Source organism: Mobula birostris, chromosome 3, assembly GCF_030028105.1.
Source record: "Mobula birostris isolate sMobBir1 chromosome 3, sMobBir1.hap1, whole genome shotgun sequence".
NCBI lineage: Eukaryota > Metazoa > Chordata > Chondrichthyes > Myliobatiformes > Myliobatidae > Mobula > Mobula birostris.
Genome location: NC_092372.1, coordinates 103814268 through 103840639, shown reverse-complemented (window position 1 = coordinate 103840639; position 26372 = coordinate 103814268). Strand labels below are relative to the sequence as shown.

At 40.2% G+C, this 26372-nt stretch overlaps 1 protein-coding gene across 3 annotated transcripts in view; it reads right to left on the bottom strand.

Moving 5' to 3' along the window:
- Positions 1–26372, bottom strand: part of prdm5 (PR domain containing 5) — a 337650-nt gene that overhangs the window by 207489 nt on the left and 103789 nt on the right. For all 3 annotated transcript variants that reach the window (XR_011885260.1, XM_072251928.1, XM_072251929.1), the window contains exon 8: positions 7745–7824. Coding sequence is in view for 2 of the 3 variants with exons in the window: in XM_072251928.1 (XP_072108029.1) it covers positions 7745–7824 (80 nt within the window). In the remaining variant the exon portion in view is untranslated. The remainder of the gene's footprint in view (positions 1–7744; positions 7825–26372) is intronic.

Genomic DNA, 26372 nt, shown 5'->3' with positions numbered 1-26372 from the left:
AAATATTGTAATTAAACTAATTGCGGGAGATCTGATGACCCCTGAGTTCAGATTCATCTATTCATCAGAAGATAATATTGGTTTATTCTATAATGCACAGCATTTGGATTTTATGGAATGATAGAATTAAGCCCCATTCATACCTTTCCACCTATAAACCTGTACTGCTCTGCACATGTCACCATAAAACAAAAGAAAAAAATACTTAAAACAGGCATAAACAGTACACGTAATTCTTACTTATCTCATCAATAAATGCAAATTAGTATTCCGATAAGCCAACATGCACTGCTCTTTGGTGATACTAGCAGATATTTCAGACTATTGAATATTATTCCAATTAAGACCCCAGCTATTAATGTACTTTTTTTATATTGTACTCTGCAATATAAGAAGTTTTCCAGGGAACCTTATAAATGCTGGGAACAGGTCAGTTTAAGGAGTGGGGAATGTCATCCTAGTGAGTTGAATTGGATTGTGGGAATTGAGGCAATTATAAGTCAAAAGGGAGCATGGGAATAAGGGCACTATTGAGTCAGAAGGAAACAGGGATCTCAACAAGTCTGAAGGGAGCAAGGAAACAGGGGAATGTGGTAACTGGGATCTTCTTGAGACAGAAGGTAAAAGCAGGAATCAGGACCCCACTACATCGGAAAAAGAGTGTGGTAGCTCAGGCTCAGTTGAGTCGGAACAGAGTGCAGAAACAGGAGCCCCAGTGAGCTAGGGAAGGGGGCACAGCAAATATCGCCAAAGTAAACCAGATGCCAAATCAACAGGATTCCAAATAATCAAATGCAGATTATTACAGTTTGATAATGACATTCTTGAATTCTGTAAAGGAATTGATTGTGAAATGCTGATAACAAGGATAGAAATGTTTAAAAAACAATAGACGGGGTATAGTAAGCAAGTACTCTGCAGTCTGCTTGCATGGTTGCAAAATCTTAAAGATGACAGTCATTTTGGGAAATTATTGTCTGAGGAAGGTCTTGAGAAATTTTGATTATTCCCACACAGCACAGAGGCAAGGGGTAAATGTTAAAACTTGTTTTAAAATTCTGCACTGTTTTGGCAATGCAAACAGGAAAAGATCATTTCCTCTGGTTAGAGAGTCAGTGGCAATGGATCATTGATTTAAAACAGCCACTCAGGGAATGTGAAATGTGGAGTTAGGATAAATTGTGTTGTTTGATTGTTTACTGCAGCATGGAATACATTGCCACAAAAAGTAGCTGAGATAAAAAATATTGCACCTTTTAAAGAAAACTGAGGGAAAAAAATATCTGAACTAGGAAGAGAAATACAATGGCATTAATCCTGGATTTCTCCAGCAAAGATCAAGCACAGATGCAATGTGGCATATGGCCATCATCTGTACATTGAACCACCACTGGTCCTACACCCAATTGTAAACAGATAAGGAAATATGGGTATTCTATATGCACCACTACAGAATGATTGAATTACAGTAACTATTTTCAAAAGGTGAGAACATTTCTCAAATAATATGGTTTTAATTATTTTACTTGATTTTTTATTTGATTACTTCTATAAATTAATAACATTCCTCTGAATATTTTCAGCAATTGAACAACTTATTAACAGCAGATTGAAATTCTAAGTTAATGAAAATGACAAAGCTATAATTAAAGTTCTCTAAATTGTACCTATTTTACCTGACTATAGGTATGTTATGTTAACAGACATTAAATCCCTGCTATCTGGCAGTATTTTTTTAACATCAGACCATATGAATACTTTTTTATCGACTCCCTGCCATTATACTATGAGCTACAAACAGTAACGTCACAGGATGTGTTACAATCCTAACAAAATTAAACAACAATGGACAACTGTGCATCATTTAGAGAAACTTAGCTTTGGGGATGAGAGGAGAATAAAGAGAAAATTTGCATTTTTGATTTGTCATGGCATTTGCTGATACATAACTAGGTAGTGGAATCAATTAAATAATAGCCATAAAATGAACAACTGTTTAAACTTCCCTCACGAGCCTAGGAATACGATCAAGTGATACTTTTTTCTTCAAACACGCAGTCCGAGATCTATTCCCCCCACCTTTCCACACAATTAGACTCGACCAGCACAAGTAAACTGTAGCATCAATCTTTCAAAATGAAATCGCAACAGTTGTAAACATGGTGCGGTCCAACATTTTATCCAGCTTCAGATACACACACCTGGTGCCATCACTAGTCATACTACACATGCTTAACACCCAACTGACATAAACTGAAATCAAATGCTCCAGACAATAGGTATGATGGAAAACTCACAGGTTCACTTTGCACTATATTCTTGCCTTTCACATTATTTAAAGTAGCAGTCTGTTGATATCAAGAGACCTAACTGAGTGGCTTCTGAATTCAAATACCTATTGGATCCATTCCATTCTGAAAATGGTGGAGGTCAGGGCAGAGGAATGGTGAATGGGCCACACCTGTGTCAAGTACAGCAGCATCAAGAGCACCTCACATCCGATGACTAAGTTGTTACTAGTTATTAAGAGGGATCACCACTCCCATTGTGCCAGATTTTATTCAACTTTGTCTGTTCACTCCTGCCAATTTTTCTGACATGGTTCAGTCCTTCCAAACCAGATCTCTAGCACCCTCAGGTAGTTACACTTGATGGTGAAAGGAATAGTGGGCCTATCAGGCCAGTTGCTGAAGAACATTGCTTCATTCTCTCTGCAGTTGGTTCTGGCCCATGATGCCTCCAAAAATTGGCCACATATGCTGATTAGTTTGCAGATTGATCATGAATCCAAGAAGAAGATGGTGACATCCATGTTTTAATCTGATTGCCCACACTACCTGGCGTCATTTGCCTTCACAGAGATATGTAAACTACTGTAAGAGGAAACATCGCAGAGGACTGGCAAGTAGCCAACGTTGTTCCATTATTCACAAAGGGAACTGGAGATAGTCCTGGAAACTAAACATTGGTATGTTTCACATGGTAGGGAAGTTACTGGAAAAAATTCTTAGAGATAGGACTAATAAGCATTAGGAAAATCATGGCCTAATTAGGGAGAGCCAGCATGGCTTTGTGTGGAACAAATCATGTCTTACCAACTTGATTGAGTATTTTTGATACGGTGATAAGGGTGACTGATGAAGGTAGAGCTGTGGATGTTGTCCACGTGGACTTTAGTGAAGCATTTGACAAGGTTCTTCATGGGAGGCTCATCCAAAAGATTAAGATGCATTGGATCAATGGTGGATTGGCTGTTTGGATTCAGAACTGCCTTGCCCATAGAAAACAGAGGGTTGAGGTCAGAGGGACTTATTCTAGGTGGAGGGCTCTGACTAGTGGTGTTCCGTAGGATTCTGTTCTAGGACCTCCAATGTTCTGATGTATATAAATGACCTGTATAAAAATGTAGATGGGTGGGTTAGTAAGTTTGCAAATCAGAATCAGGTTTATTATCACCAGCATGTGTCATGAAATTTGTTAACTTAGCAGCAGCAGTTCAATGCAATACATAATATAGAAGAATAAATAAATAAATAAATAACAATAAATGTATATTGACTAGATTAAAAATTGTGCAAAAACAGAATATATATTAAAAAAAGAGAAGTAGAGTTCATGGGTTCAATGTCCATTTAGGAATCGGATGGCGGAGGGGAAGAAGCTGTCCCTGAATCACCAAGTGTGTGCCTTCAGGCTTTTGTACTTCCTACCTGATGGTAGCAATGAGAAAAGTGCATGCCCTGGGTGCTGGGGGTCCTTAGTAATGCACGCTGCCTTTCGGAGACACCGCTCCTGGAAGATAGCCTGGGTACTTTGTAGGCTAGTGATACTGAGCCTACTAAGTGATACTAATGATACTAAGATTGATGGTGCTGTGGACAGCATAGGTGACTGGCAAAGAATATAGCGGGATATAGATCAGCTGCCGATATGGGCAGAGAAATGGCAGATGGAGTTTAACTTGACCAAATGTGAAGTGTTCACCTTGGTAGATCAAATGTAAAGAGACAGTACACTGTTAAGGGCAAGACCCTTAGCAGTGTTCATGAGCAGGGAGATCTTGCGGTCCAAGTTCATAGATGCCTGAAAGTGGTTGCACACGTCGATAGGGTGGTTAGGCGGCAAAAGGCATACTTGCGTTTATTAGTCAAGGCATTGAGTTCAAAGTCAGGACATTATGTTGCAGCTTTATAAAACTCTAGTTAAGCTGCATCTGGAGTGTTGCATACAGTTCTGGTCACTCCGTTACAGGAAGGAAGTCAAGGCTTTGGAGAAGATGCAGAAGAGATTTACCAGGATGCTACCTGGATTAGAGGGCATGTGCTATAATGAGAGTTTAGACAAACTTGGGTTGTGTTCCCTGGAGCAGCAGAGGCTGAGGGGAGATCTGATCGAGGTTGATAAGACCATGAGAGGCATAGATAAACAGTTTCTTTTCCCCAGGATTTAAGTGTCTAATATCAGAGAGCATGCATTAATCCTGAGAGGGGGTAATTTCAAAGACGTGAGCGGCACGTTTTTGTACACAGAGAGCAGTGGCAGACTGCAATGCAATGCCTGCGGTGATGGTAAGGGCAGAAATATTAGGGACTTTTAAGAGACATTTAGATAGGCATGTGAATGGGAGGAATGCAGAAGCATATGATACTGTGTAGGCAGAGGGGATTAATTTATTTGGCCATTTAATTACTAATTTAATTGGGTAATTGTGGCTGAAGAGCCTGTCCCTGTGCTATTGTTCTATGTACCATGTCCTTGGATTAAGCTCCCATGCCTGAACCCCTCTCTCCCTAACCATCAAACCAATGACAATGATTTTCTACTTCCTGTCCACTGGATCACAGCAAGCAACAGTAGCAAATCAATGCCATATTTCACCATATGCTGCTTATCACAATTACAGCCAGATCGCTGAGCTCTCTATTGACAAAGGAATACTTTCAGTGAGGAGGAAGTGGCATTCTGAGCACTGCCACTCACCAGCATAATCACACAATTTCTTGTAAGTGTACGGAATGGACTGCTTTGTGCTCTTGCTCATCACCTGCATTCAACATCAGACCTGATTTTGCAAGCACCATCTTCTTGCACACAGATCAAGCATGTCATGAAAGGATCCTAATGCTTCCACATCTGAACCCTCTAAAGCTGTACAGTTGTATGGACTTGCTCTGTAGCAACCACACACCAAACTCGCGCCAGAATGCAGCACCCTACTGCTGATTGTATCTCCCCCATAACACTCCAACCTGTTTAGATCACCCATGGCTGAAGTAGTGCTGCGGGGTGTCAGATGCAATGAGACACTTTGATCATCATCTTCATTCTTTCCATCATCTATTTCCCCTACTCCCCTCTCTAGGAGCTTCATCTCCACATGCTCCTCCTGATTCATGGCATTTTGATTACATGCTAACAGGACACCTCTCCTCTTACTCCGAAAGGATAAAGCAAAATAAATTTATAACCTCCATGCAAAATGCTTCATGCTCTTACGACTAAAAGTAATGAAGATGACTGCAGACAATCAAATTAAATGGATGCAGTCATCAAAACAGAACATTATTAATGAACACAATTCACCTCACTCATGAGGTGGTTTGCTCCTCTGTAGTCATTACGTCTATGAAGAGTAGGGTCTTTTGAGCTTCCGGACTATGAGGGTGACATTCTTCTTACTACTCGCTGGCTTTAGCCTCTCCAGAGGAGATTTTGTCATTGAATATGTGAATAGAATGAGTGGGCAGAAGTGTAGGGTCTGTCTGGTTAAGCACGTCCAGATGAACCTGCAGTATTTCTGGTTGTGTGCAGCCCTTCTTGATATATTTTGTGAGGTCATGAAACTTTATGTAGCATTGTTTGTTTGTCCAGATATTGTCAGTCCTAGAGGAGAGCAGTTGAGGAAGTTCCTGCTGGGCTCTACTTTCACTGGCCCTGGTGTAACTTGTGGCTCCCTGACTACATGAGACCTCCTGCCTCGTGCAGTTATAAGGATTCCTATGTCCCTTTCTGTAAACTCTCCCTCTCCTTCTCTCACGTCCCTCTATCTTAAATTGCAGTGTCTTACTTCAGCTTTGCAGGCGCTGCGGACAGCGTGTAGACTCATAGAAATGAACAACACTGACACGATCTCTTCAGCCAATTGGGTCCAGGCCAAACATTCACCCCCTATTGACACTAACTATACATAAACCCCATTTTATTCTCACAAGTTCTCATCAAGTCTCCCCAGATTCTACCACTCGTGTACAATCTAGGGGTAATATACAAGTGCCAACCCACACACCTTTGGAATGCAGGAGGAAACAAGAAAACCTCAAGGAAATCCATGCAATTACCAAATGTAGAGAGAAGGCATCTGAAATCAGGAATAAACTAGGGTATCTGGCACAGTGAGATAGCCAACCTACTAGCTCTGGCTCTGTGTCCTACATTTAAGGGCTAACACCCTTCTCTGACAGCCTTGTAGTAAAGCATCTTCAGCTGAGCAGAGTTAAGCTTTGTCCTATCAGATACCACACAGTTTGTGTTTTCTGTGTGGCAACACATTAGGCCTGTATAAACTTGCTTTTGACTAACTATACTATTTTTTATGGTCAACTTAACTTGGCACAAGTATTAAAATCCAAAAGTAGGTGCAATCCAATTTCCAAGCTTTAACTCTTAAACAAAGGAGATAATATTTCATATTGTCCAAATAAAATGTTGGACATTGTGAGCTTATTCAGCTCATAAACCAGAGTAATAGAAGAACTTATTAAGGAAAAAATCTATCATGCACAAATACAGACTAAAGGGTTTCTTCTGACGGAATTTCAACATGAACATCGTTCTCCAAATCACAGTCCATCCCATTTAATATGCTGACTAAGTGAGTCACAAATACACTTGCGTCAGCATCTGCCACTTGATACATTCCCACAAATGCCGAGAAATTACATGAACTGTCTCTGTGCTCTAACCTGCTGAGTATTTCCAGCATTTTCTTTTTAGATCACCAAGAAATTAAACTGCACAATTATGTGTCTATTGTAAATGAATACTATCTGACTTTACCCAGATGCAATGGCTTACCAAAGTTCGCTGCAATCAACTTACAGTGGCAAATTCACTGAAAGATTTTTTGACATATTTCATACCATACCTAAATCACCATTTTGATTCACGAATAACTCACTTCTTGTAATGCAATCCCTATAGTTTAATCCTCTAAGATGCATTTTTAAAAACTTCAAACAAAATTATAGTCTTTTTAGTGTATTCTCATGTGTTTGATGAATCCTTTTGTTTAGTAACAATCATGTGATGTGCCTTGGGAATATTTGCTCTGCTAAAATAATTACTACAAATATAAACTATTGTTCTATTCATTGCTGCTTCATAATATTTCTAGATTTGAAAGCTCAGCTAGTTAACAAGACAGAGACAGCTGCAGATTGCATTTCTACTGCACAATAATGAAATCAAGAAAACATTCCAAATCTATAGATTTGTATCACTCTCATATTGAGCCATTAGTTAAAAGATTAGCAAATGTAATTTACTTTCACCCTAATCAATTATCAAATGTTTTCATTGCTTGGGATTGCTAGAGCTCACGTGGGGACTAATTTAGCCAACAGAACTATCTAGAGGCAGTATCTCAGTATTAATAGCCGACAGTAGTGACCTGACACCCTCATTCAAGCATGAGAATGCTTGCATGCTGTGAGCAGACTTGAAGGGGCTCTCTTGTCTGCCTGACCTTTCGATGCTCCTGTAGAATTGCAGCCGAAGAACACTTCTTGTTACACACAGAGCACATAAATCTCCTCCGAGAGTTTCCTGCAGCCAGAAAAGAAACACCATCATATTGTAAAGGTAATATGCTCAAAAAAATGAAGGTATAATAGATGATAGACTTTTATAATTTTGCCTTTCTTTGTGTCCGCACTACCAAACAAGCAAAGTTCCAGAGGAGCGGACAGCAGCAAATGTTCTTTTGTTCAAGAAGGGAAATGAAAATAATCCCGGTAATTATAGGCCAGTCAGCTATCTGTGGTAGGAAAGATTTTGGACAGGATATCAAACAATAGAATTTATGCACATTTGGAAAGGCATGGCCTACTTAAGGACAGGCAGTATAGCTTTGTGTGGGATAGGTCAGGTTTTACAAACTGGAACAAGTTTTTTATAGTGACAATGGGTAATGCAGTGGATATTATGTACATGGACATAAGGTAAAATCCCTCTAGGTAGATTGGTTCAAAAGATAAAGGTGCATGGGATCCAGTGTGAATAGCAAGTTTGGATATGGAACTGGTTTGTCCGTAGAAGCTGGAGAAAAGATTTCAGTGACCAATGAACTGGTTGGACGTCACTGAGCAATGAACCAATGGTGTTCTGCAGTGATTGGCACTGGAACCTCTGTTGTTTGTGATACATTAGAATGATTTGGATGAAAATGTAGATGGGTGGATTAGCAAAGTTCCGGATGGCACCATGATTGGAGGAGTTATAGACAATGTAAGGGACTATCAAAGAATACAGCAGGATATAGATCAGTTACAGACCTAGGCAAATAAGTGACGGGTGGACTTTAATCCAGGCAAGTGTGAGCTGTTTTATTTTGGTAAGTCATATGAAAAGAGACAGTGTAGAGGAAATGATAGACCCTTTAACAACACTGAGGTTCAGAGGGATCTTGGGGCACAGGTCCATAGTGCACTGGATAAGATGATAAATGTTTGCGACGTGCTTCCTGCACTGGTAGGGGTGGTGAGTATAACAGTAAGTAAGTCATGTTGCAGCTGTATAATACATCAGTCCGCGCTTGAAGTATTGCATGAAGGTCTGAATACCCCAATATAGAAAAGATATGGAGTCAGTGGAGAGAGTGCAGAAGAGCTTTATCAGGATACTGCCTGGATTAGAAGGTTTGAGCTATGAGGAAAGATTGGACAAAGTTGGGTTGTTTTCTCCGGGCTGAGGGGAGAGGCTGGTCAGAGTTTGAGGGGAGCCTTAGTAGAGGTTTTTTTAAATTATAAGAAGCAGTTTAGGGTAGAGAGTAGGTGCCTCAAATAGATTTTCAGGCATTGAAGTAGAAAGCAGACAGATTGGTGGAGTTTAAGAGACCTTTGGATAGATAAATACATATAAAGGGAATGGGAGGATGTGGAAGATACAGAAGAGGAGAAGATTTAGTAGAAATTGGCATCAAGATTGGCACAACATTATGAGCAGGATGGCTTGTCCAGTGCAGTATTGTTCCATGTTCTATGTTCAATAATTGTTTTAATTACATTGAGCAAGATCGTAATTCTAAGTGATGCATGTTATTTAATATCATTATATTAACATCCAAAATTGAGTTGAATTACAAAGATAATGATTACTCCAAACTGTTATGTAGCAGTCTATAAATCAATAATATCAGTGCACCTCATTCTCATGATTGGAGTATGGTCAAGCTCTTCCTTCTTGTCAAATCATCATTATTTTCAGAGCCTGGTTACACTTGAAGGAATACAATTTACCACTAATTCAGAAGATCATTATCCTTTACAGGAGAGCAAAGAAAAACTCTCTCTGATGAAAATCAGTTAATTAAATGGTCCCTGCAACTTCCATGTGTAACTAATGAACAAGACTAATTCATAAACAATAAGATAACAGCAAAATGTTAACATTCCAGGAGCATGACCAGTATCAGTAGAGTTTACAGTGTCATCAGTTTATTCAGATGAGTGTGTAAAGTGCAATTGTCACCACTGAAAAGCAGAAATTACATTCAATACAAACCATATGAATTTTTAAATCAAGTATATAATCAATCTTTTGCAAGAGTCAGGTATAAGAGTTCAAAGTAAAATCCTGATGCTTTGACAGCATTTCAACTTCAGATAGTGCAGCTTTTTAAAGTCACAACATATGTTCATTACTGAAATGATTCAGCAGACTGACAACTAGTTGTGACTTTTTTATATAAAAAGGCTAATATATTTTTCAAGCGCAAACACGAGGAAATCTGCAGATGTATTTTTGTTGAGATTCTACAGAGTAGGTCAGAATCAAATTATGACAGAAGAGATCGTTCTGAGATTCTCATACATACAGCCAGATTTTTTTAATGTGCTACCTCCATTATTCAAGATGTATTTGTTCTGCTAGAAAATAAAAAGTGCATAGGAGGGAAATATGCAAAAAGAAATGGTCAGAGGGATAAAAAAATGAACTACTCTTTTGCTAGTTTGTGAATCTTGTTCAAAATTTAACTGCAGTATCCTGAAGGCTTTAACAATCTGAGCTATTTAGGCTAGCCTTTCTGGAATCAAGTTTTGACTCTGTAATAAAATATGTATTTCGTTTGTTAATCACATCCACCCAAAATTTAATTTTCCAACAGAGAGCTGTGCTAACAGAGGTTAAGCAGTGCATTTTTTCAATTTATGTCTCATTTACAATTCATTAAAACCCAGAATACTTAACCACATGAATTACATTTGGTTTGGTTATACTGCAGCTCAATCATTCAGTCATTAAGTTTAATATAATTTCTACATCAACTAACACAAATATTTGAAGAATTAGCAGTTAAGAAAGAAACACCATAACTCCATGAACATGCTGATTCTGCACATCCTGCTTTTATCAGTTTACACATACTTACTTGCTGTACTACTGTAGGTCATTTGCCACACATAATTACTAAATGCCACAAACTAACTGATCAAAAGGAACATGAACAACTAAAGGAGAGCCATTTCTAGGTCATTCATGATATATGTGCTGATTCAATTAGCAGTCTATTAATATCCAATGTATTTTCCAAAATCATCTTCATTTCAATAATATCCATAAATTAGATCCACTTTATCTTGCCAATGACATTAATCATGACACTCCTGGTACACCAGTACTTGAATATTACATTGCTTGTTAAAGGTCAATCACCAGATGTATTTCACTTCCTGTATTTAGCTGGTTCGAGAATTAATAGAACATGTAGCCAATGTACCAAGACTTGCTCCGAGTTCAATAACTAATGAGCATCTGTTTCATACTCACCTATTTATTTCACATCTAGCACACAATCAAAGCAACGATTGGACTTTGCTATTTTTGTTCAATTTAACTGATTGAAAGGTAATGATGCGTTGTTATATTTCTGAAAATTCAATTTCTTGTCACACCTTCAGAAAACAATGCTTATTCGGAGTTGGTAGTGAACATTACTAAAAATAATAAAAACAATTCATCCTTTCTTGGGCCAGTGGAGCTTGGGCCTTATGTTTTCTTGATTGACCAGAGGGAAAATTCACTGTATTCTCAGTACAGGTACTGAACATTGCTTCCAGGAGTTACAACTAAACCATTTTATTCCATCTTTACAATTAAGTCCAACACTAGACCTGTTAATTTCAACATTTTTGTGAGGATTGGTCTGTCCTTTTTTTTTAAATTAAACATAGCTACTATTCATTAATTTCACCACTGAAAATAAAATAGTCAAAATAATTGAGCTATAAACATCTACAGATATGATTCTAAATCATAGTCTGAATTACAACTGCATTAAACCAGCTGTTGAGCAGAGAAGATTACTTATTTTAGGTGCAAACATTCAAGAATATGTTCAATGCAGATATTAGGATACAAGCAGTGATATTATGGTTATTAGGGATTTAGGAAGATCAAGTTCTCCCCAATATTCACATCTACCATATCTCACATTACCCCCAAATTAGCAAAAAATAATTGTATAGGCCTTCAATAAGCATACTATAAGAAGTACAACCTGCACCATAACTCTATGGATCATACAAATTACTTTCTTTACTCATTGCTGTGTAGTTCCTTAAAAGCCACCACAAGAAGAAAAAGTAGAGATTAGATTTTATTAGAAACACTGTGAGCTTGCTAAAGACAGGATGCATTCATTTCACACATGAACCTTTTTCTACCTCCCAACTATTCTCCATCATTTCTACCAGAACCATCACTAGACTAACGAAGATTAGAAGAGATGCAGGAAAGGAATGGAGGGTTATGGGCTGAGTGCAAGTCAGTGGGACTAGGTGAGAGTAAGAGTTCGGCACGGACTAGAAGGGCTGAGATGGCCTGTTTCCGTGCTATAATTGTTATATGGTTAAAATCAGGAACTTCTCTAAGTAAATCAGTACAACTTATGACAGCAAAACCTGTCAAATTATAATCTAAACATATCCTTTCTCACTGTCATTACAATCACTAGCATCTACACTGATGAAAGTACAAGTTGATAATTATCAATCAATCAACAAACATAGCTATTAACTGAAGGGCAGACATATAAATCTAAACATGTCCAATAATTTTTTTTTCAAATCAGTGAAAACAAAAATAGAGCTTAATAAAAAAAGGTATAAAAAGTGCAACTGTCTTTATAGTTTATTGATTCACTCACAATAGAGATGAAATAGAATTACATGGCTACACACCTCTAAACTATAGACAATAAAATGTGACAAGTATGTTCCAAAATATTTCCTAAATTACTAATTTGATAAAGGACATAATTCACATTTTGTAAAAAATATAAACCTGTTACATCTATAAAAAAAAGTCAATATTAGACTGTTAATTTTGAAACCGGCAGCTGAAATCAAGTTAACAAATTTATTAGAATTTGTTGAGAAAGTAACTAAAAGGATATAGAGGAGCCAGGATGAAGTGCACTTGGATTTCCAAATGTTATTTTGTAAAACATCACAATGACATTGCAGCGACTGAGGTTCAATCAGGATTTGACCATGTGGGTATATATTTCTACAGATACTGCCTGATCTGTTGAGTTCCTCCAGCATCTGCAGAATCCCTTATGTTCTTGGGTACGCTTTAGATGCCCTCATTTCTTCCCAAAGGTGTGTGAATTAGTAAGTTAAACTGTAACTGTAACATGCCTCTGGCGTTGAAGTGAGTGATATAATCTGGAGGAAATCAGAACATAGAAAAGGCTCTTCAGCCCTCGATGTGGACCAAGCCAATCTAACTAATTCCATCTGCATGTACACAGTCTACATCCCTCTATCCTCTACCTCTTCATGCGTCTCTCTAATTGTTTCTTAAACATTACTATTGTATCTGCTTCCACCACTTCCCTGGCAATGCATTCCAGGCACCTAACGTACTCTGTATAAAAAATCTTGTTTGGTAAATCTTCTTTTAACTTCCACCTCTCAAACTTAATATGAATGTAAATGACTATATATGCTATCTGCATAGCAGAATTAGCATGTCTACATAGCAGACATAGCAGCAGAATTAGGCCATTCAGCCCATCAAGCCTGCTCTGCCATTCCATCATGGCTGATCCCAGATCCCACTCAACCCCATACACCTGCCCTCTCACCATATCCCTTGATGCCCCAACCAATCCGGAATCTACCAACTTCTGCTTTAAATATAACCAAGGACTTGGCCTCCACAGATTCACTACTCTCTGGCTAAAAAAAATTCCTCCTTACTTCTGTTCAAAAAGGTCACCCCCCTCAATTTTGAGGCTGTGCCCTCTAGTTCTGGATACCTCCACCATAGGAAACATCCTCTCCACATCCACCTTATCCTTTCCTTTCGACATTTGGTAGGTTTCAATGAGATCCCCCCGCATTCTTTTAAATTCCAGTGAGTACAGGCTCAAAACTGCCAAATGCTCCTCATATGTTAACCCCTTCATTCCCTGAATCATCCTCAAGAACCTCCTCTGGACTCTCTCCAATGACAACACATCCTTTCTCAGATATGGGACCCAGAACTGTTAACAATACTCCAACTGCAGCCTGACTGGTGTCTTATAAAGCATTATCTCCTTGCTTTTATATTCTACTCCCCTTGGAATAAACGGCAACATTGTATTTCCCTTCTTTAATACAGACACAACCCATAAAGGCTCCTAAGTCCCTCTGCACCTCTGAGTTTCATCCGCAAACTTTGCCACAAAGCCGTCAACTCCATTATCTAAATCACTGACAAACAATGTGAAAAGTAGCCGTCCCAATACAGACCCCTGAGGATCACATATAGTCACTGACAGCCAACGAGAAAAGGTCCCCTTTACTTCCACTCGCTGCCTCCTGCCTGTCAGCCATTCCACTATCCATGTCAGTATCTTTCCTGTACTGCCTTAGGATTTTGTCTTGTTAAGCAGCCTCATGCGTAGCACCTTATCAAATGACTTCTGAAAATCTAAGTAATGACATCCACTTCCTCTCCGTTATCCACCTTGCTTGTTTCTTCCTCAAAAAACTCTAACAGATTTGTCAGGTAAAATTTCCCTTCACAGAAACTATGCTGACTTTGACATTTTATTATTAATCTCCGAGTAACCTGAAACCTCATCCTTAATAATAGACTCCAACACTCTCCCAACCACTGAGGTTAGGCTAACTGGCCCATAATTTCCCTACTTTTGCCTTCCTCACTTCTTAAAGAGTGGAGTGACATTTGCAATCTTCCATTCCTCTGGGACCATGCCAGAATTAAGTGATTCTTGAAATCCTGCTGAAGGGTCTCGGCCCAAAATGTCGACTGTACTGATTTCCATAGATGCTGTCTGGCCTGCTGATTTCCTCCAGCATTATGTGTGTGTTGCTTGGATTTCCAGTATCTGCACATTTCCTCATTTTTGATTATTGGAAGATCATGACTTTTATCTCTTCAGCAACGTCTCTCAGGACTCTGGAATGTGGTCCATCTGGTCCAGGTGACTTATCCACCTTTTGATTTTGCCTAGCACTCTTTCCTTTGTAATAGCAATGGCATTCACTCCAGCTCCCTGACATATCATTACCAGTACATTTTTGTCCAATTAAGCAATTGCCCCAATTTGCTGAAGTTTCAAGGAAATAGTTAATAAGGGTATAAAAGGTATAAAAAAGACTGAGTAACAAATCATGTATAATACTACAAATATTACTGCAGTACTATAAAACTGTGTAACTGTTAGCAGTTATCAAAGGTATGCTATCATGTACTTTTGATTAACTGTAACAGAACAAAATCAGTGCAAATACTAAGTGCAGATAATGAACTGCCTTCATACAATGCCAAAGTCAACAGCATCCTCCAAATCTTCACTTTTATTGTAAAATTCAAGATGATTGTCAATACTTTCAAATTCTCCATAGTTCCTAAATTGCTGAAGTAGTTTCATTTTCACTCCCAGCTGTTTCTGGCATCTCCAAGCCTTAATGCTTAAAAGTACAGCAAGCAAAACTTATTTCTTGTCAACTACCAGTAACAAAAATCACTGTTCTGTGAACACAAATACACATAACTCATACTATTTAAAAACTGTTCACTCTAAGCACAGAAGTGCATGCCACTGAAGGTAGTTAGAACCTGTTTGGCAAGTCTCCAGCTCCAATTAAATGGCATAGTGTCCCAAATAAATGAAGGGAATCCCAGCAATTTTCTCGATTTGTTTTATTTTTTAAGAGATGTCCCAAATAAGTGGCTGCTCCAATTGACCAATGGCCCAATTAACCAAAATCCAGTATTGAGGTGTACAGGGCATACCAAATAAAGTGGCCACTGAACTCTACATATACATATAAAATTGGATCAATATAAAATTTATAATTTACATAGAAGTATGACAGGCAAGGTCACTGGAGATATTTAAAGAGGAGATAGACAAAGTTTTTGACAGACCAATGGGGAAGTGGCAATGGAGAAGAGTTGAAGCCTTTCACAGATCAGCTTCAATTATATTGAATGGTGGGATAGAACTGAGGGGCCAAGTAGACAACATTTGCTGCATTTTTATTTTTTTTGTGTTTTCTTACTGCTGTTCCAAATGGATAATTTACTGATGGATAAAAGAAGGCAGAGTGCACCTAAGAGTTCAGATAGTTGAGACTGTTGGAGGACATTACCTCATGTTCCCTGTGCAGACAGGCCACAAGAGTTTATTTGGCTACAGTTAAGCACTCCTAATGGGATACTAAGACGATCTCTACAGGAGAACAGTCTATGAAAATTTGTATTTTGGGGAAGCTTGCTAAGCAGCAAGACCCTTGCTTGTTCATGTAAGCTGAAAGAGAAATCTTCATTGGAAGTATGTAAAATGAAGAGAGAAAAAAAAAGATGACTTAACATCTCAGAAGGATTGAGTCTCAAATGCAAGTAATTGGATTGAATTGACTTTATTACTTACATCTTTCATATACATGAAGAGTAAAAATCTTTACATTATGTCTGTTTCAATGTGCAATGTGTAATTCATAGTAACTTTTACTAAATAGTAAAGAAAGATGACGCCGGTAACTGGCGACTTTGCGCACGCTCTCCCGAGCAAACTGCCCTCTCCACTATCCTATACCCGAGAAACCCTTCAAAACCTCCAATCTAGCAAGATCAAGATCAACAACACCCTGGCCAAGCGACTGACCCAGCTGGAGACCACCTCACCAGAACTGCTTCTTAAACTCCGGACCGCACCTGGACTCAACCAGCGAGGCCCACCACGTTCCCGGAGACCCGCGGTCTGCTACCGTGCCGGAGCGCTTGGAGACACAGCCCATTCCGACCAGCACCTCTCTGGAGCAGATGACCACACGGAAGTGACGGCAGAGACCTCAAGGTGCCCCAGACGCTTCCCCAGAGCGACCACCGTAAAGCCCCGTCGGTGGCCATCCACAGCTGCCGGAAGTGAGGCCTCCACCGCCGACCTCGGAAATCAAGCCCGAGGCTCCACAGCCATGACTCGGCTTAAGGACTTGTTTCAGCCAAGAGCCCGGCCATCCGGGCCAGACCCAATCAACAGCCTGGGCCCCTGGCAGCTGGAAGTGGCAGCGAAGCCTCCCTCATTACTTGGCCCGACCCGGAGCGTCGGACAACGCGACCCGCCGATCGATCCCCGCGGAATGCGTCCACCAAACGCGAAGAGCTGACAACAACACACTGCATCGATGGAAACCTGGAAAGGTGCACTATTTACCAAGGAAGCGTGGGAAAAGAGCTGGGCTGCTGGTCAGATTGAAGCTGAGGGGCTTCGGGGTCCCTCTGCCCACCATCCTACTAGCTAATGTGCAAGCCATAGAGAACAAGGTGGATGATCTTAAAGGGAGACTCACCTACTGCAGGGAGATGCAGAACTGCTGTGTATTCTGTTTCACCGAGACCTGGCTCTCCCCTGCCACCCCTGACTGTGCCATCCGACCGGAGGGATTTTCGATCCATCAGATGGACCGCACGGCGTCTTTGGGCAAGACGAGGGGAGGTGGTGTCTGCCTACTGATCAACACTGCGTGGTGCTCAGACACAGTGGAACTGACAAGCTCCTGCAGCCCAGACCTGGAACACCTGTCGGTGAAGTGTCGACCCTACTATCTGCCACGGGAATTCACCTCGGTCATACTGACAGCGGTCTACATTCCCCCCCCCAGGCGGACGTGGAGTGTGCTCTGAACATACTGTATGCCAACATCAGTGAACTTGAGACCAGGTATCTGGAGGCTTTGCTCATTACAGAAAGGGACTTTAACCAGGCCAACCTCAGAAAGGCGCTGCCAAAGTTATACTAACATGTCTCCTGCCCCACTAGAGGCCCGAATATACTTGACCACTACTACACAGCAGTCAAGGATGCCTACCGTTCCGTCCCATGACCTCACTTGGGAAAATCGGACCATCAAGCCGTACTCCTCCTCCCGGCTTACAAACAGAAACTGAAGTGGGAGGTCACGGTGTCAAAAGTAGTGTCGCGTTGGACAGAGGAAACGGATGAGGTCCTCCGTGACTGCTTTGAATCGGTGGACTGGTTATTATTCAAGGACTCGGTAGCTAACCTCGATGAGTATGCCTCAGCTGTCACGGACTTTATTTGGAAATGCACGGAGGACTGTGTGTCTCGCAAGATGATCCGGTATTCCCTAACCGGAAATCTTGGATGGATTATGAGGTCAAGACCCTTTTAAAGGCTAGAGCTGTGGCTTTTAGGTCCAGGGATACCAGTCCCTACACGGAATCCAGGCGTGAACTCCGGAAAGCCATTAAGGGTGCCAAGAGGTAGTATCGAGCCAAGTTGGAAGCCCAGGCTCACAGGAGCGATGCCAGCAGACTATGGAAGGGTCTAAATGAGATCACTAGGAATATCAATAACTGTGGTGTTTCTCTTCCTGATGAACTTAACGTATTCTACGCAAGATTCGAACAGAAGAGGAGCGTCCCGCTCCCTCCAAATGAACCGGACCTGGTGGCATCAAGATTCATCATCACCGAGGAGGACGTTAGAAGGGCCTTCCTGAAGATAAATCCAAGGAAAGTGACAGGCCCAGATGGCGTCCCGAGACGGGTTCTCCGGGCCTGTGCAAGTGAACTAGCTGGAGTGTTTGCTGATATCTTCAACTGCTCCTTGCTTCAGTCTAAGATCCCCTCGTGTTTTAAGAAGGCAACGATAATCCCAGTGCCAAAGAAGAGCAAGGTGGCATGCCTGAATGACTATCGACCTGTGGCTCTGACATCAATTGCTATGAAGTGCTTCGAGAGATTGGTTATGGCACATATCAACCACAGCCTACCGGTCAACCTCGACACTTCGCAATTCGCCTACTGGAGCAACAGGTCAACGGCAGATGCCATCTCTCTGGCCCTACATTCCTCCTTAGAACACCTGGAGAATAAAGATGCATACATAAGGCTCCTTTTCACTGACTACAGCCCTGCCTTTAATACCATCATTCCAAATAAACTAAGCTCCGGAACCTGGGGCTTAGCACTCAGATCTGCAGCTGAATCTTCAACTTCCTCACAGACAGGACCCAGGCTGTAAAAATAGGGGACAAGCTCTCCTCTACAATCACTCTGAGCACTGGTGCCCCACAAGGCTGTGTACTCAGCCCCCTGCTGTACTCACTGTACACCCATGATTGTGTAGCCAAGCTTCCATCAAACTCAATATATAAATTTGCTGATGACACAACAATTGTAGGCCGCATCTCGGGTAATGATGAGTTTGAGTACAGAGAGGAAATTAAGAACCTGGTGGCATGGTGCGAAGACAATAACCTATCTCTCAACGTTAGCAAGACGAAGGAATTGGTTGTTGACTTCAGAAGGAGTAGCGGACCGCACGACCCAATTTACATCGGTGGTGCGCAAGTGGAACAGGTCAAAAGCTTTAAGTTCCTCGAGGTCAATATCACAAATGACCTGACTTGCTCTAACCAAGCAGAGTTCACTGCCAAGAAGGCCGACCAGCGCCTTAACTTCCTCAGAAAACTAAGAAATTTGGCCTGTCCAATAAAACCCTCACTAATTTTTATAGATGCACCGTAGAAAGCATTCTTCTAGGGTGCATCACAACCTGATATGGAAGTTATGGCAGATGAACAGAGATACACAGAGCGGCAGAGTTGTAGAGTGGCAAGTTAGTATGAGGAGGATAAAGAGCATGTGGAGAAGAAAAATGAGGGAAGAATAGAGAGGTAAAGAGAGTGGTCAATATAAAGATAATGAAGGGGGAGGATAGAGAGAGTAAGCATTAGATACAATGGAGATATACAAAGAGGAAAATGAGGAAAGTGAAGAAGATAGAGAATGTGAGGAGAAGAAACAGAGATGGTTAAAAAGAGTGATCATGAGTGGTGAAGAGAGAGTCAGAAAGTAGAGAGAAGCCAGAGAGAGAGAGGGAGAGGGAAAATGGAATAAAGAGCAGACTGGGGAAAGTGGATGAGGGAGAGGGAGAGAATGAGAGAATATGACCAGAAGCCTGCACAGTTCAAAGCAGCTTTCCTTTATGTGTGGTTTTAAATTAACAATCTTATACAAAATAGTTTGCCTTTCCAACTAAGGATCCAGGAGCCCTCTCTGCAACAGATGTACGTTCTTACCAATGCTTTGAACGTAACTTTATCTGCCATTTCCTATCTCAGGCTAAGATTGCTTCAATTTTAAAGTCATTTCCTATAGCTTTGCTTTCTAAACATTCTGAACAGACCCTCTGGAACTAACTTCAGAAGCTAATTCAATGAAGATGAGATCATTGCAATTTAAGATTTTCAGCCAAGGCTACTTCCCAGTTGGATAAAGGAAGTTTGTGCTTCCCAAGAAAGTAAGTGTATATAACATAAACTGTACAATACAAATGAATGGCTAGTTGGGATGATTTCACATGTTGTAATTACTTACTATTGAAACCTATGACACTCAATTTTATTAGTACACTCATGCAACTATAACCCAATCTTTAGTTTGAAAGAATTCTAATCCTTAGAATTTTTCCAAGATTGAATAAAGGTCCATAAACACATAGTCCATACTTATTCCTAATAGCTGAAGGCATCTACAAAAGAAAAAAGCTGTGTATTTAATATTAAACTTCTTCTCTCTCATGCTTCCAAGGGAAACTACTGACAAAACCCCTAAATTACAATTGAAATTTGTAACTATTATTTGTCATTTCTGTCAATGATGAAATAATTTTGCACAATTCCTTTTGTAATTTATCCCCAAAAAATGCTCATAATCTAAACAATGCTAAAACCGGTGCATCACAGTTTGTTTTTTAAAAAACAGCAAATAACTTCTGTTCAATCTGGTCCCACAACTCTGTTCCAATTTGTTTTAATGATAGAAATATCAGAAACCTTCCCTAACTGAAAATGTCATCAAATTTACTCTTCGAGAATAGAGGTGATCCAGCTCAGTTTTTGTTGGTGAGATTTGCCCAAATTTGAGCAACACGAACTAAGTCTGAATGGAAGTGCATTGGAGAGATTTACAATGAATGCTTATGCCAACACTCAACTTCTATTTTACTATTGGCATAGCTATTGCTGGCCCATCTACAGCTTTTAATTGATCTATGTCAGGATGCTATTGATCGACTATAGCTCAGCATTTAACACCATCATTCCCACGAACCCGATTGAGAAGTCACAGAACTTGGGCCTCTGTACCTCCGTCTCCAATTAGATCCTCGACTTCCTAACCGGATGACTGCAATCTGTGCAGATTAGTGATAATATCTCCTCCTCGCTGACGATCAACACTGGGGCACCTCAGGGGTGTGTGTTGAGCCCACTGCTCTACTCTCTCTATAACCATGACTGTGTAGCTCAAATACCATGTATAAATTTGCTGATGGTACAACAAATTTATACCATCCTGGCAATCAATGTCAGTAAGACAAAAGAGCTGATTGTGGACCTTAGTAAGGATAAGTTGAAGGAACACATGCTCATAGAGGGATCAGAAGTGGAGAGAGTGAACAGCTTCAAGTTCCTGGGTGTCAAGATTTCAGAGGAACTTACCTGGTCCCAACATATCAATGCAGTTATAAAGAAGACAAGACAGCAACTATACTTCATTAGGAGTTTGAAGAGATTTGGTATGTCAACAAATACACTCAAATACTTCTATAAATATACCGAGGAGAGCACTCTGACAGGCTGCATCACTGACTGGGATGGGGGGGCGGGGGGGGGGGATGGTTCCTGCACAGGACCAAAAGAAGCTGCAAAGGGTTGTAAATTTAGACGGCTTCATCTTGGGTACTAGCCTACAAAGTACCCAGGACACCTTCAAGGAGCGGTGTCTCAGAAAGGCAACGTCCATTATTATGGGCCTTCAGCACACAGGGCATGCCCTTTTCTCACTGTTACCATCAGGTAGGAGGTACAGAAGCCTGAAGGCACATACTCAGCGATTCAGGATCAGCTTCTTCACCTCTGCCATCCATTTCCTAAATGGACATTGAACCCATGAACACTAACTCACTTTTTTAATATACAATTATTTCTGATTTCTACACGATTTTAATCAGCTCAATATATGTATACTGTAAATTGATTTACTCATTATTATTTTATTTTTCTTTCTTTTTATTTTTCTTCTTCTATATTATGTATTGCATTGAACTGCTGCTGCTAAGTAACAAATTTCACAACACCAGGTAATAAACCTGATTCTGATTCTGATTCAAGGTAATTTGTTTATGGCTCCCACACACCCTTACCCCTGCACCATGCCCAGCCACAGAAGTATTACCAATACAATTTTGGGATCCCATAGAGTATGTTAGAAATAAGAAATGTGAACAGGGCAGAAAGTGGGGCTGACGTAAACAGACTTCGTACTCACAGGAGAGAAGGAGGGGAAGAGAGAGAAAGAGGGAAGGGGAAGGGTGTGGCAGGGGGAGAGAGGGGTGGGCAGGGGGAGAGGGGAGAGGGGAGAGGGGGTAGGGGAGGGGGAGGGGGAATATGACTATAGGACAGAGGTAGCATTCGAAGGACATTCAAGAATTTCCAGGGCATCAAATCACCTACATATTTAATACTGATCTCACTCATTTCAGTGACTGTCATTTACGCTGACACTGGATTAATGCATTCACTTTTTTTACTGTAATTTCTAAAACCTCTCCTGATCACACATCTATATCATTCAAATAGTTCAACTGGACTGAATGGAAGAAATCTTTATGAATAATGCAAAGACCTGAGTCAGACTCCTATTTGAGAAAATTATGGGAGAAGTTCTGATCGTCTCTCTAAAAGCAAACATTCATAAAGTTGTCTGTTGAACCTCCAAAGTGCGTTAACTTCCACTCAACAAGTGTAGGATCATTGAACACAGAGCAATATAGCACAGAAACAGGTCTTTGGTCCATGATGCCTGCAGTAAATTAAACTAAATCTCTTCTGCTTGTACATGATCCATATCTCTCCATTGTCTGCATATGCATGTACCTATCTAGCAGCAGCTTCTTAAATGTGACTATTGTATCTGCTTTCACCACTAACCCTGGCAGTGAGCTCCAGGTACCTTCTGTTCTCTGTGTTAAATATTTATCCCACGCATCTCCTTTAAACTTACCCCCTCTCAACTTAAATGCACATCCTCTAGTCCTTGACATTCCCAGGTAAAAGATCATGACTGTCTACCCTTTCCATGTCTCTCATAATTTTATAAATTACTATCAGGTTTTCCCTTGGCCTCCACTGCTCCAGATTAAAGAACTCAAGTTTGTCAAACCTCTCTTTATAACGCATACCCTCTATCCAGGCAGCATCTCTTCTTCCCTTTCCAAGTCTCCACATCCTTCTTGTAATGGGGCAACCAAAGTTACACACAAAATTCCAAGTGCAGTATTATATTGCTGTAAAAGATGTTATACAGTTTTTCTATATATATACCTTTGGGATTGCTTTGCAGGTATGAATCGTAGCCTCATCTACTACATGCAGACAGGAGAAGCCTTTACCTCCGCACCCTGCAAAAGAATTAAAATGCCTTGGCATACTGAATCTTTGGATTCATCAGTCAAGAGGAACTATTTGTCACCTCAAACCCAACTCTTCACCTCAATGGTATTGTGATCATCACCCATTCCCAGAACCTTCGGCTCACTGATAATTAATTATCTTCCCAATGTTGCAGCATCTCTCACCAAGTAGGTACAACTAGGTTGGTGCTTGTTAAGTAGTTCATACACTGTTGTAAAATACAAACATGACTTAATAATCAAAAGCACATTAGCATTTGTGACTCAGAAGTCAATGAGTAATGGCAGAGTACCTTATAAAGACTTGTGTATAACTCCAACCACTCACAAGTTTGAAGTCAGTCTGTCATCTGCTTCTTTCCTACTTGAGGACCACTTGACCTTCCTTCACCCTATATTGCTGCTAACTATGGATTAACTGTAATTTGACAAGTTATGACAAATTGAACCTCCCTAAAGCAAACATTTCATTGTGTTCACCTGATTAGATGACTAAATTCATGCTGAGGTGCAGATTGTGCCACATACTTTGCATTTTTATTTAGAATGATCAATAGGAAAAAGACATAAATGTGGGATGATAAATGGCAGCTGGAGGGTGGAGGTTTATCAGGTATTGTGCACATTAAACATCAATATTCAGTTTTAAATCAGTTGTATGCACAGTATAAATTACGAACACTTTCAACATTTTAAGAAATGGTTAAAATGTTTCCAGTTATGCTTAATAGTACCAGCTCAAATGCAAGGTATAGAGTACAGGGGCATGAATAGATGTGGAAATATCATGTAATTGTTCTTTTGGAAACATGTCTTTAAGCTGCCATTCTAGCCTTCTGATGTTTCATACAAGACAGTAGAGGATAAAATAAGGTGGAGAGCAGTACTGGTACAAGAGATACCATAGCTTGTGATGTTGAAAGAACGTTTTACTGAGACATAATGGGTTGAAGTTAAAAACAAAGAATCAGAATCTGAGCAAAACACACAAAAGGCCAGGCAGCATCTGTGGAAAAAAGTACAGTCAACGTTTCCACGGATGCCACCTTGTCTGCTGAGTTCCTCCAGCCTTTTGTGTGTGTTGCTCGGATTTCCAGCATCTGCAGATCTTCTCCTGTTTGTAATCAGAATCAAGTTTATTATCACCAGCATGTGTCATAAAATTTGTTAACTTAGCAGCAGTAGTTCAATACAATACATAATATAGAACGAGAAAAAAAATAAGTAAATAACAGTATATGTTCATTGAATAAATTAAAAATTGTGCAAAAACACAAATAATATATATTTAAACAGTCAGGTAGCGTTCACGGGTTTAATGTCCATTTAGGAATCAGATGGCAGAGGGGAAGAAGCTGTTCCTGAATCGCTGCGTGTGTGCCTTCAGGCTTCTGTACTTCCCACCTGATGGTAACAGTGAAAAAAGAGTATGCCCTGGGTGCTGGAGGTTCTTAATAATGGACGCTGCTTTTCCAAGACATCGCTCTCCAAAGATGTCCTGGGTACTTTGTAGGCTAGTACCCAAGGTGGAGCCAACTAAATTTATGACCCTCTACAGTTTCTTTTGGTCCTGTGCAGTAGACTACCTCCCCCCCCCCCCCCCCACCATACCAGACAATGATGCAGCCTGTCTGAATGATCTCCGTGGTACATCTATAGAAGTTTTTGAGTGTTTTTGTTGACATACCAAATCTCTTCAAACTCCTAATGAAGTATAGTTGCTGTCTTACATTCTTTGGATATGCTACAGAACTTCAAAAGGTGTAAGTGAAATTGAAGGATGAACTTACGGCAAATTTCTCACAAACCTGAAAATGCTAATGTAGCAAATGGGGGTTGTTTCCTTTACTCAAGTATTAACTGTTGCGTCAAATGTACAGAGGGCACAGAATATAGTAAAAAAAAATGAAGGATCTCAGCCTGAAATGTCAACTGTTTATTCATCTCATTAGATTCTGCCTAACCTGCTCAGTTCTTCCAGCATTTTGTGTGTGTTGATACAGGATGAAAAAAGAACTTTTTTTAGCCAGTGTGTTGAAAGCCCAACTAGAATAAAAACAATTCTGGGGTTAAATTCAGAGAAGAAGGCTGGTCAGATGGAAGGATATTAGCAAAAGAGCATACTTATAGTTGTTTCATTACTTAATTAGATGCTGCATAGCCTTACAACAAGACAACGATAAATTAGAAGTTAATGGTCTAAATTGTGTCCAAGCCACCTCTAGTACGAGTGGGAAGTGATAAGCAAAAATGAACTGGAACATTATTTTTATTTATTTGGAGATAGGTAACAGGCCCTTCAAGCCCAACAAGTCCACGCCACTCAATTACGCCCATGTGCCCAAATAACTACTAACTGTAACCCAGGTTAATTAAACCCAAAGGTGTAATGTTAGGAAGCTTCGCCTATGAAGAGATGAAAACGAGGTTTACCGAATTTAAAAAAAAAGAGAACTTGGAAAAAAAAAGCTATGCGAGAACAAGGTGTGGACAAGTGACAGAATGCAGCAAACTAAACAAACTAACTAAAGACTAAAACTGTTAGAAGTAGAATTAGTAGTTAGTATCTCTACCCTACTTACTGGAAATCCTCAAGGCAAAATCACTGGAAGAGAGACAATATTGATAACAGATTTATTGAAGCTACGGCTATAACAAGCATCTACTATAGTGAGACAATATCAGTAGAGGGTAGAGTCCACGATCTCTTCGGTGTAACTAGGAATTAGTTCTGTTAATCATATCAAGGGATTTGGCCAAGTTTCTTTTGTGTAATGTAACTCTCGCTCCAAGTCCACTCCATCCGATGGTCTACCAACTCCCTCCATTCAAATCTTCTCTCCTTATCTCTCCCTGGCAAAAGACCACGAAAATCTCTCTTCCAGACTCACAAGAAAGAACAACAGCATTCCAAACCCCATTATCTCTAGTCATAACCCAAACATTGCTGCTACAGAGAAACCATTACATTATTAGTGAAACATTACAGCATGTTACAGTAAGTATTGTGAACTGACTTTCCGTGGATGGCCCACTATTTCATCCAATGAACTATGAAACAAGATGGTGAGCTAGCCAAGATCAAAAAACCAGTATGGGAATGAAATGCTTCAAGAAGTAAAAGACT